This window comes from Dromiciops gliroides, chromosome X, assembly GCF_019393635.1.
Source record: "Dromiciops gliroides isolate mDroGli1 chromosome X, mDroGli1.pri, whole genome shotgun sequence".
Classification (NCBI taxonomy): Eukaryota; Metazoa; Chordata; class Mammalia; order Microbiotheria; family Microbiotheriidae; genus Dromiciops; species Dromiciops gliroides.
In genome coordinates, this window is record NC_057867.1 from 78,807,049 (window position 1) to 78,820,044 (window position 12,996).

General features: G+C 40.3%; 1 protein-coding gene across 1 annotated transcript in view; it reads right to left on the reverse strand.

Annotated features, from left to right (window-relative positions):
• The window catches only part of TMLHE (trimethyllysine hydroxylase, epsilon), a 100,172-nt gene that overhangs the window by 28,264 nt on the left and 58,912 nt on the right, over window positions 1–12,996 (reverse strand). Inside the window, exon 3 of the mRNA XM_043974224.1 lies at window positions 12,029–12,205. Coding sequence (XP_043830159.1) covers window positions 12,029–12,205 — 177 coding nt within the window. The remainder of the gene's footprint in view (window positions 1–12,028; window positions 12,206–12,996) is intronic.

Sequence of the window (12,996 nt, forward strand, 5' to 3'; positions counted from 1 at the left end):
CCGCCAAGTTCATCAGCCTCTTAAATTTCCATGATGAACATCTATCTTCATTCCATTTTAGTAACACACAGGGATGAACAGACCTCCAATTTTGTTCTTCCTGGCATTTCAAGCTCAGCATGTTGAGTGTGATCTAAAGAAAGGGTTCCTTTTACCATTAGGTATGACAAGGATCTGGCTTTCAAAAAGAATGTGATAGAACTTTAAGATAGGAAGTCAACTGTCAGTTTCATGCCAAGGTAAGGTGACAGTAGTAGACTGAAGAACAATCTTGCCAAGGAGAGGACATTTTGGAACCAGATAGAGCTACATGGTTGACCATGACCAGGATAGAGCCAACACTCAAATGGATCCCCTAGATGTGCCAAATAAGGGCCTAGATGCCCCTTTGTCAGGTAGGGCCAAGGGCTTCTGATCTGTAAACATCTGATTTAGACGCGTCAGGCATGAAATGCTGAAATGCCTGTGAAATAGCTAGCTGATTAACTCCTTTCTTTAGCTTAGGGCTTCCTTTTTATGAACCAGGACATAGAAGAGAGCATTGGTGGAGAATGAATTGTGAGCTTCTGGGAAAAGCAGACCATGTACTCTGGGTCATTTTAATGTTTAGCCCTATTCTTATGGCTGATAATCTGAGAACATGTACTTTCTCTGTTGGCTTAAGATTGTGGATGACATGAAGTACAGAAAATGTGATAATTTACTTTGTTATACAATAACATCATTAGTGTCTAATGTCCTCTGGGTTTTGCCTATAATAATAGATTTGAGCTAGGAGGGACCTTAAAGGTCAATAGAGTTCAAACGTCCTTATCATTTAGGGGGATGAGGGAATTAAGCCCCAGACAGATGAAGCTCAAGGTCACATGGTGAGGGGATGACTATTGAAAAATAAATTCTAGGATTAAACAAAATTACCAGAAATCTGAAACTCCAGGTAAGGAAGGGAGTAGTAAGATAATGCCCCAGCAGTCTTCAATGAGTCCAAATCATCAGGCCTGATTGATCTACATCCCAGGGTATCATAAGAATGAAGAGATACAACTGGTGAGTCACTGACAGTGATGGCTGAAAGACCGTGGCTAATACAGAGTCACAGCACTGGAGACAACAAATATCACCTGATTTTCCAAAAAAGGTTAAGACAGGAAATTCTTTAAACTATGGCCCAATAATTTCAATTCCTGGCAAAACTGGATAACACATATAAGGGAAGATCTCTGTGGATTTAAAAAGAGAAAAGGGGACCATAAAGAGGCAGCATGGAGTCAACAAGATTAAGTTATACCAAACTAACCTCACTTACATTTCTGACAGGATGATTCAATTGGTAGATCAGGGGTGTTGCATAGACATCGTATACCTAGATTTGAGTAAGGTATTTTTCTTCAAAGTCTCTTATGTTATCTTTTGTGAATAGATGGTACTAGATTGAAACTAGTTAAATACTGAGAACCAAGGAGTGGTGATTAATGATTGCCATCAACCAAGAAAAAAGTCTAGTGAATCTAAAAGGCAAGAAGACTCAGGCAGGACATTAGAGCCATCTCCAGGTATCTGAAGGGCTGGCCCATAAAAGGATCAGTCTTGTTTTCCACGGTTCCTGGCCAAGCCCATACAGAAACAAAAAGTGACGAATCAAAGGGGAAGATGCTGGATGTGCTGGAGGCAACATGAGACAGACTGGCACTGGCCAGGGTTTTATGCTGTTCCTTCTGCAGCGTTACCTGAGCAACAGGCTGCTGCCCTTCTATCCATTTCAGGACTCCAGCCTGAGGCTTTTGAATTGATAGACCCCAGGGAAATCTTTAGCTTGATGTGCCTTTCTGGTTAACCTTTCATATCATGGCTTGGACTTTTCTTTTCCCTCCCTCCAGTCTATTAATTGTCTCTCCCTTAGGATCAAATAATTGTCCTTAATCACTACTACGTGGTGGCTCCATCCTCATAGAGGCTGGGGATGTACAAACACTAAGGGACAAAGCTAGAAGCAATAGATATATCACAGATGCAGATTTTGACTCAACATAAAGAAAAGCTTCATAATAAACCAGAGTTTTCAGACTTGAAAATATCTGCCTTCAGTGGGAAGTAGCTCAGTGAGGCTGCTAAGTGTGCAAAAGCCCTTCCTTACTTCAATCCCCTTCAGTGCAAGTCATGACATGTGTCATGGTCTTCTTCAAGAATGAAGGACAAGGGCAGCCAGGTGGCGCACTGGATAAAGCACCGGCCCTGGATTCAGGAGGACCTGAGTTCAAATCTGACCTCAGACACTTAACACTTACTAGCTGTGTGACCCTGGGCAAGTCACTTAACCCCAATTGTGTCACACACACAAAAAAAAAGAACGAAGGACAACCAACAATGATGACATTTACCAACTGGAGAATGATTCTTATTCTTATAAATATGAATCACTTCCTCATATATTATAGAGGGTTTTATCAGAAAAACTTGCTACAAAGAGTTTTTCCACCCAGCTTCCTGCTTCTCTTCTAATTTGGCCAAAACCCATTAATTTTTATGTAATGGAAATTGTCCATTTTATCACCTATGAGCCTCTCCATCTCTTACTTGGTTAAGACCTCTTCTGCAATCCACAGATCTGACAGGTAATTTCTTCTTTGCTCATTGAATTTGTTTTTGGTGTGACCTTTTATGTCCAAGTCATGGATTCATTTGGAACTTGTCTGGGGCTAAAGTGTCAGACTATGTTGATATATATATAAAGTCTGCCAGACTGCTTTCCGGTTTTCCCAACAGTTTTTGTCAAATACCGAGCTCTTGATCCAATGACTGTGATCTCTGAGTTTATCCAAAACAGGGTTACTATGCTCATTTGTTTCTATATATCGTGTAGCTAATCTGTTCTACTTACCAATCTTTTTTATTTCTTATCCAGTTCTAAACCATTTTGATGATTGAGGTTTTATAGTCAAATTTGAGACCCAGTATTGCTAGGCCTCCTTCCTTACCACTTTTTTCATTAATTCACTTGATATACTCGATGTTTTATTCCTCTTAACAAATTCTGTTATAACTTTTTTTTAGTTCTACAAACTAGATTGGTAATTTGATTGGTATGGCACTGAAAAAATGAATTGATTTAGGGAGTATTGTCATTTTTATTATATTGGCTTGACCTATCCAGAAGCAATAAATATTACTCCAATTGTTCAGATTTGCCTTTATTTGGTTAAAGAATGTTTTATAACTATGTTCATGTAGTTCCCGTGTGTCTCAGAAGGTAGCCTCCCAATTACTTTACACATTCTACAGTGATTTTGAATGGAATTTCTCTTTCTATCTCTTCCTGTTGGATTATTTTATTAATAGACAGAAATGCAAATGATTTGTGTATTTATTTTATATTCTGCAACTTTGCTGAAGAAATTGTTTCATGTAGCTTTTTTACTTGACTTTCTAGGGTTCCCCAAGTAAACTGGCATAACATCTGCAGCAATGATCATTTTGTTTCTTCTTTGCCTGTGTTTATTCCTTCAATTTCTTTTCTTAGTCTAATGCCTATATACTACCATTTCTAGTATAATATTGAATAGCAATGATGACCCAGGACATACTGCCTTTTACCCATGCATGATCTTACCGGAAAGGCTTCTAGCTCATCTCAATTACAAAAGATGACGACTCTTCCTTTTAGATAGATACTACTTTAATTTTTTTTTTTTTTGCGGGTCAATGAGGGTTAAGTGACTTGCCCAAGGTCACACAGCTAGTAAGTGTCAAGTGTCTGAGGCTGGATTTGAACTTGGGTACTCCTGAATCCAGGGCCAGTGCTTTATCCACTGCGCTACCTAGCCGCCCCCTAGATACTACTTATTTTAAGGAAAGTTCCACTAATTCTTGTTTTCTAGTCTTTTAAAAAGGAATGAGTGTCCTGCCTCGTCCAAAGCCTTTTCTGTATCTATTGATAGAATCATGATTTTTGTTGTTTTGATCATTAATATGCCTTTCTGGCATAAATCCCTCCTAGTCATAGCATATAATGTGTGACATATTGCTGTTAATGTTTTCTTTTCACGATGTGTATTAATATTCATTAGAGATACTGCTTTTAGTTTCTCTGTTTTAACTCTTCCTCTTTTAGGAATTAAGACTATATTTGGGTCATAGAAGGAATTTAGAAACACTTCTTTTTATATTTTTTCAAAGAGTTTATGTAGTATTGGAATTGATTGTTCTTTAAAAGTTTGGTAGACTTTGCTTGTTTTTCTTTTGGAGTCCACGTATAGCTTGTCCAATTTCTATGTCAATGACAGAATTATCTGAGAATTGTGTTTTCCACTTCTGTTAATCTGGACTTTCAGATCATGTGACTAACAAGATGATGGATTACATACTTTCTCTGATTCCTACAACCTCTCAAACAGAAGTTATGCACGAAAGATAAAGCAACCGAAGCTATTTCCATGATTTGGACACCAAGAATCCAAAAAGTTACAAAAAGCAAAAAACAAATACAGGAACTGATAATCACTAAGCCTGAGTTTACTTAGTACTCTCCTCCTCCACCTGCTACACTAGCAGCAACATGGCCACACTAGGAGACCCAAGGACACCACATAGGCATACATCAAAACCCACTTTCTACCTGCAGCTCTGCTTACCTTCAATTCCACAGAACAAGATCCTACCCCATGCCAGGCAGCTCCAGGTCCCACCCCCTTTCCAGCTTCCTTTTCTGTGAGGCAATTGGGGTTAAGTGACTTGCCCAGGGTCACACAGCTAGTAATTGTTAAGTGTCTGAGGCCAGATTTGAACTCAGGTTCTCCAGGGCCAGTGCACTGCACCACCTAGCTGCCCCTCCAGCTTCCTTTTGTGTGTTGTTTGCTTCCCCCCGCATTAGACTGTATCCCTCCTTGAGGGCAGGGGCTATTCTTTTTCTTATTTGTATCCCTAATGCTTAGCACAGTGGCTGGCACATGGTAGGCACTTAATAAATGCTTACTAAATTGAAAGAAATTGAAACCTTTCCCAATAAATACAGGAGTGAAGTAAGGATGTTCAGTAAGATAAGAGAAAGGAATAAAAGGAATAAAGATAAGTAAAGAGGAGATTAAATCAGCAAAGATACTCATTGAGACAATTAATAACTTCAACAAAGTTGCAAGTTACAAAATAAACGGTATGACCATTTTGGAATTACGTAAATAAAGTCACTAAAATGTCTGAGACACTCCATTACTGGAAACCACTGATAAGAAAAAAAAGCCCCCATACACTCGAAAATATTTATACCAACACTCTTTGTGATAGCTAAGAATTGGAAACAAAGTAAATGTCCATGGAACAGGGAATGAGTAAACAAATTGTGGTACATCAGTGTAATGGTATATTACTGTGTTTTAAGAAATGGTATGTTTTATGAATACAGAGAAACATGGAAAGATCTATATGAATTGATGCAGAGGGAAGTAAGCAGAGCCAAGAAAACAATATCCATAGTAATTACAATAATGTAAGTGGAAAGAACAGTGACACACACACAAAATCAAAAGCAATTGTAATAAAATTATAAAGATCAAGATCAGAACAAAGAGATATGAGAGGACACCTCAAACTTATTCCTTCATGTATGTAGGAGGTTCAGAGGCATTATATATGGGACATATTTTTATACTTTTTCAATGTATTGATTACTTGTGCTGACTTTTTTTCTCTCTAAAAATACTATCTGTCACATGTAATGGAAAGCTCTTGGGGAGGGGGAAAGGGAGGAATACATGGGATACTTTGGTGACATAAGAAAACAGAAATATCAATAATTTTTAAAAAATTAAATAAAAGTTGGGCAGCTAGGTGGCACAGTATATAAAGCACCGACCCTGGATTCAAGAGGACCTGGGTTCAAATCCGGCCTCAGACACTTGACACTTACTAGCTGTGTGACCCTGGGCAAGTCACTTAACCCTCATTGCCCTGCAAAACAAAACAAAACAACCAAACAAACAAAAGTTCTTTGGGGCAGCTAGGTGGCACAGTGGATAAAGCGCCGGCCCTGGATTCAGGAGGACCTGAGTTCAAATCCGACCTCAGTCCCTTGACACTTACTAGCTGTGTGACCCTGGGCAAGTCACTTAACCCCAACTGCCTCACAAAAAAAGTTAATTAGAGACTAAAAAATTTATTTCTAAAGAATTGATGAGTCAAAGAACAAATCACAGTATCAATCAGTAATTTCATTAAAGATAATGATAGCAATGGTATACCATAATTTCCTGATGCATCTGATGCAGTCATTAGGAGAAATTTTACTTCTCAGAACTCCTTCCTCCATAAAAGGGAGAAAGAACATATCTATGTGCAACTAATAAAACCTTCATAAAAACACCAACAAATCAAACCCCCCTAATTAAATACCAAAATAAATATATTAAAAACCAAAGAAGAGCTTAGTAAAATTGGAAGCAAAAAATTAAATGAACAAAAATCTCTTTTAAGAAGATTAACTAATTTTATTTTTAAAAAGAAAACCGGGGCAGCTAGGTGGCGCTGTGGATAGAGCACCAGCCCTGAAGTCAGGAGGACCTGAGTTCAAATCCGACCTCATACACTTGACACTTACTAGCTATGTGACCCTGGGCAAGTCACTTAACCCCCATTGCCCCGCAAAAAATAAATTAATTAATTTTTTAAAAAAAGAAAACCAAATCTCTAGCATCACAAATGAAAAAGGTAAATTAACATAAGAAAGGAAAGAAATTAATTGAAAATATTTTATCCAATCATATGCCAATGAAATTGACAATCTAAATGAAATGGATAAATATTTACAAAATAGAAAATGTTCAAATGAACAGAATAGCTAAAATAGCTCAATCTCAAAAAAAAGTAATTGAACAGGCCATAAGTGAAGTTCCAAAGAAAAAACCCTGGGGCCAGATGGATTTACAAGGGATGACAAAAAATTTTGCAAACAAAATCAATGGAGCTAATTAGAAGAGAAACAGGAAAATAATTTGCAGTAAATTTCTCTGGTTAAGTTCTCATTTCTAAAATACATGGGAAATGGATTCAAATTTATAAGAATAGGAGCCACTCCCCAACTGATAAATGGTCAAAGCATATGACTAGGCTGTTTTCAGAGAAAGAAATCCATGTTATCACTGGCCATATAAAATGTTCTAGATCACTAATAACTAGAGAAATTCAAATTCAAATAGCTCAAACCATCAGATTGGCAAGCTGAAAAAAAAAAAAAGAAAAATTACAAATGCAAATGGGGCTATGAAAAAACAAGCACCTTACTGCCCTGTTGGTGGTACTGTGAATTGGTCCTATCATTCTGGAAAGCAATTTGGAAGTATGCCCAATAAGGTATTAAACTGTGTATACCTTGTGATAGCTAGCACTACTAGTTTTCTACACCAAAGAGGTCAAAGAAAGAGAAAAAGTGTATGTACAAAAATATTTACAGTGGCTCTTTCTGTGGTAGCAAAGACTTGGAAACTGAGATGTCCAACGGTTGGAGAATGGCTAAACAAGCTGTGATATATGAATGGGATGGAATACTATTGTGCTATGAAAAATGACAAAAGTTTCAGAAAAGAAAAAAAGAAGAAAAAAGGTTTCAGAAAAAAATGGGCAGATTTGCATGAATTGCTGAAAAGTGAAGTAAACAATTTAAACAATAACAACAATATTGCAAAGACAAACAACTTTGAGACACTTGAGAATTCTGATCACCATAATTCTGGAAGCCTTATGATGAAACACGCTACCCTCCTCCTGCCAGAGAGTGAAGACTGAGGCATGTTTCGGTGACATGGTCAACGTGGTAATTTGTTTAGCTTGACTCTACATATTTATAACTTTTTTTCTTTCTCATGGGCCAGGGGGAGAGGAGGGATGGAAGGGGAAGAAGAGGAACTTTCGTTGATTAAAAAAATTAATTTAAAAAAAGTCTCCCGAGGGGCAGCTAGGTGGCAAGGTGGATAAAGCACCGGCCCTGGATTCAGGAGGACCTGAGTTCAAATTTGACCTCATACACTTGACACTAGCTGTGTGATCCTGGGCAAGTCACTTAACCCTCACTGCCCCCCCCAAAAGTGTCCCTTAAGAACAGTGACTGTTTTTGGTTTTGTATTTGTATCCCCAGTGCTTAGAATAGTGGTTGGCACATAGTAAGCAAGCACCTAGTAAATGCTTTTTTTTTTTTTTAAGTGAGGCAATTGGGGTTAAGTGGCTTGCCCAGGGTCACACAGCCAGTAAGTGTTAAGTGTCTGAGGCCGGATTTGAACTCAGGTACTCCTGAATCCAGGGTCGGTGCTTTACCACTGCGCCATCTAGCTGCCCCCTATAGTAAATGCTTTTTTAAAAAATTAATTAATAGACTAAAAAGACTAGAAGGTCCCTAACATATAGACCAAAGCTTCTTAAACTGTGGGCCACAACCCCATATGGGGTCATATAACTGAATGTAGGGGTCATGAAAAGTCTGACAGCAGTAAAAGGTTCTATACACCTATTTTATATACCTATATACTGTGAGAATTGGAATGACACTCCCTGCTGGGAGGGACATTGTGAGCTCTGGCCTGAAAAGAAACCATGTGACTTTGGTGTCGGGAAATGATGTCTGCCACCCGTGGGTCCTGTTAATCAGAGTTACCAGCCAATTAACTTGGAGCTGTGTGTGTGTGGATGGCCCTGTTTCCAGTTTCACAGGAGGCTTCTGGGAGAAGCTGCTTAGGAGTGAGGTCCTTTCATTTCCAGACTTTGGTGTGGTGGGGGACTTTACATGGGCTGCTAGGAAAGGAAGGTTTTTTCTCTCTGGCTATACCGAATAGATCTAAACTAGGATTTCCCATGCTATAAGGAATCTTTTCTCAATCTCTCTCTCTCTTCACTAACTTCTTTTTTTTTTTTTTAGTGAGGCAATTGGGGTTAAGTGACTTGCCCAGGGTGACACAGCTAGTAAGTGTTAAGTGTCTGAGGCCGGATTTGAACTCAGGTACTCCTGACTCCAGGGCTGGTGCTCTATCTACTGCGCCATCTAGCTGCCCCTCTTCACTAACTTCTAATGTGCTTTAATAAATACTTAAAAGGCTAAACTCTTGCTAAAGCTTCTAATTTAAGGCAACCACTCATTATATTTTAGACATCACAGCTAGAATTTTAGGCCCTTACAATACCCAGGGTTGCATAAAAATTTCTCAGGCACAAAGGGGTTGGAAATGGAAAAAGCGTAAGAAGCCCTGGTATAGACTAATTCTCCTAAAAGGTTGCCTGGGAATGCAATTGAAATGTCCTTGATACTTAATAGGTTAAGGTGAGTAAGTCTCAGAGTGTTGATGGTACTTCTAGCCCAACAGGTATCCATTGCTGTATGAGTCCATGTACTCTTCTGAATGAGAGTATGCCACAATGGCAAATGAGAAGGGTGCTTCACCTACCTGAAATGATACCGGATCACTGTTGAATGTCCTTTCTATGTAATTATGGAGTAAACTGTCTTTCACTGAGGGTTAGATGGCCAACAAGTGTCATTTTGTTTCCATTTGGATTCTGAAGCACAGAAGGCAGTGGTGGGGCCTGGGACACTGGAGGTATGGGAGCCCCCGATCATGGAGTCTTTGCTCTCTTCACCTCCCTTTCTCTCTTTCCACCTACCCACCTTGCATCATTGGGTTTCTAGTCCCTTAGCCAGGAAGTTGTGCTTCAGATAACCCATAGTATAAAGAAGGGCCTCTTGGCATAGTGCCAGATCTTCCTGACTGATTTCAATTCCCGATAATCCTATCTTGGTGATCCCACCAATCTTTATGGGCTCCTCTGCAGCCAGGGCTAGGACATTCTCGGTGGATGGATATGGATCTGGTTGTTAAGGAAGGGGGTAGTTTAATGAGGCTTGATTCCCTGCAGAAAAGAGCTTCACAGAACTGCTAAGCAGGAGGCTGCCTGCCTCCTTATTAGTGCAGCATGTGATCTGTCTAGGCAGCTGGGCGACCAACCATTCATTCTTGTCCATACTGGAATGGCTTGTGGAGAACTCCTATGGATGAATGGCTATGAACAGCTTGAACTAAATTGGCCAAATTTTATATGGTACTTCTGATGCTGGTGACCGTTCCCTGCCCCCATTTTCCCTGCAGGGGTCTCCAGCTGACCCTCCAACCACATGTTCATTCCTCATGAATTCATATGAGCCCAATTCTCTGGGCAGGATCACCTTCTGGCTTTATACTTCAGGCAGGTATAAGGAGGAGAGTATGAGGTGGGGGCCAGAGGCAGGACTAGGAGCTATCCATGGTGCCAACAGAACTCTAGTAAGGAGAGGCCATATGGATAGTAATTCATCAGTTGTAAGATTCATAGGTTTAGAGCTGAAAGGAACCTTAGAGGTCTTCTATTGCAAACCCCTCATTCTACAGAGGAGGAACCTGAAGCACAGAGAAACTAAATGATATGATCAGAGTCACCAGATATTAAGTGACAAAGCTAAGATTTGAATTGAGATCCTCTAGCTCCAAAACTTTTTCCACTGGGAGAGTATGACCCAATGGTAAAAATAAAGTCAGTAGTGCTAACATTTAGAAGGAACTGAGGCCAGCAAGGGAAACTAAGGACAACAAAAAAGTGTAGGTTTTTCAAGCTATGAGTACAAGAAAAAAAGAAGGCTCAAGGAAGGACAGAATCTTGGCTTGGAAAAGTACCAAAAGAGAGAAGGCAGAGCTGTTTAATTCTGATTTGGCTCCTGTTTGCTTTGGCAAGGAGAGGGGCCTTTAAACGGAAAGTAACAGGACAAAGATGGCTGAAAGAGAGGTGCTACCCAAGAGAACTAGGGGTATCCTAAGAAAGTACCTAGTACACCAGCAATTTAAGCAATCACCTGGCCCAGAGGAACTACATTCTCTGATACCAGAAGAGCTGACATTTACAATTGCAAAGCCATGGCACCACAAGATTGGAGAAGGTCAAATGTTCCAATTTTCAAAAGAGGGAAGAGAACTTTAGACCACTGAGCTTGACTTTGACTTCAGTGAAAATTCCCGAACATATCATTCAAGAGATGGTTGGCAAATACCTCGAAAAGGAAGTGATGAGAATATAGGTTGTGCCAGACTAATGTGATTTCCTTTTCTGAAAGGGCCAGTCACCTGGAGGATAAGGGGCATCCTGTGGAGATGTTTTCTCTGATCTTAGCCAAGATTTGGATTAGGGACCTATTCTTGTGAAGAAGATGGAGCTTGTATCCTGACCTCCAATTGCCCATCTCCATTTGCCTTTCAGACATCTCAAACTGGCTATCCAGGAGATATCTAAAACTCTTTACAATGTCCAAAACATTCTCTTTCCCCTTAAAGCCTACCTTCCTGATTACTGTAGAGGGCACCACCATCCTTCAAGTCCCTCAGGCTGGCAACCTAAGCGTCATCCTAGACCCCGTATTCTCTCTCATTCCCCAGATCCAAGCTGTTGCCAAGGCCTATCCATTTCACCTTTATAGGATCTCTTGAATATATGCCACCTTCTGTTCTCAGACATTCTGGTTCAGGCCTCCAACACCTCATGCCTGGACTATTGCAATCGCCTTCGGATGGCTCTGCCTGCCTCAAGTCTTTTCTCACTATAGGCATGGGCAACCAAGATGGTGAAAGGCCTTGAGTCCATGCCATAGGACGATCTATTGAAGGACTTGGGCAAGTTTACCTTGAAGAAGGGAACACTCAGGGAGATCATGTGGAGCAGAGATTGGACCTGTTCTGTCTAATGAGAAGGGCACAACCAGGAGCAATGAGTAGGAGTTGCAAAGAGACTAATTTACGATTGATATCAGGACAAAGTTTTTAACAAAAGTGGCATGGCTGTTTCAAGAGGTGGTGGGATTCCCCCTTCCTGGGAGCTCTTCAAGTGACCTTTGGAGGACCACTTGTTGGGTTTGTTAGAATGGGAATTGGACTCAATGGCCACTGAAGTCTTTTCCAATTCTCAATTCTTCTTCTTAACTATTATTATTATCACTGAATGCTTCTTGGCTACATTTGTCAATAATGAGTTTACTTACATGTGAGAAAGAGCATGGTCTCATTCATACGGATGGTCTGAGGCTTAATTCCCAAGTCCACACTGGCAGTATCCAAGCTGCGTTGATTGGTCTTGGAGTTGTAGCAAGATGCTGAGCGGCAGTGGTCTCTGAGCCAAACATAATCAAATCTCATCACCGTGCCAGCATAGCATAGTTCTGGGAAAGAGATAGAGAATATTGACAATAGAGACATTTCTTTGGAAAAATGTAAAGTTCCAAGGTTCAGAGAGTAATCCACAACCCCAACTAGAGATCATCAAGGAACAGATCCTGGAGCACATTCATGGATACCCCCAAAGCCCTATCTCCTTAAGCTGGCTTGCAGGCAGGAGAAAGATACCTGCTCGAGGTGAGCATTACCAAGGGGTGGATGTCTTTTCCTCCCCAAAGCCCAGAGACCTGTCATATGTGCCTTCAGCCCCACAGCTTTTCTTCCTGTTCTTTCTTATCTTGATAGTTTGCCATATCTCTGAAATGCCAGAATATATGGCCCTCGGTTCAATTCAATCAGCATTTGAGTGACTATGTGATAGGTCATGTGCTTACTGTTGGGCATACAGACAAAAATGGCAAAAATGTATGTATATATGTGAATGTATATGCATATATATGTGTGTATGTTTATTTATGTACATATACACACACATACATATGTAGAAATACAAAGGAATTTCTAGGAGGGGGGGAAGACACTAACTTTGGAGAGGGCTTTGGAGGACAAGAGTGATTCCACTAGGCAAAGATGAGGAGAGCCAGTGCCCAGGTGGGGAGACCCATAGGCTCCTGTACTTAGAAAGCACTTCATAATGCCATTGGACACATCAGCTGACAAAATGGAGTCCTTGCTTCACCTGACAGATCCTGGGCCCTGGTAGAAACTGAGGTAAACAGGGTGAAGTGACTTTCCCAGGGTCACCCAACTAGGAAGCGTCTGAGGCCAGATTTGA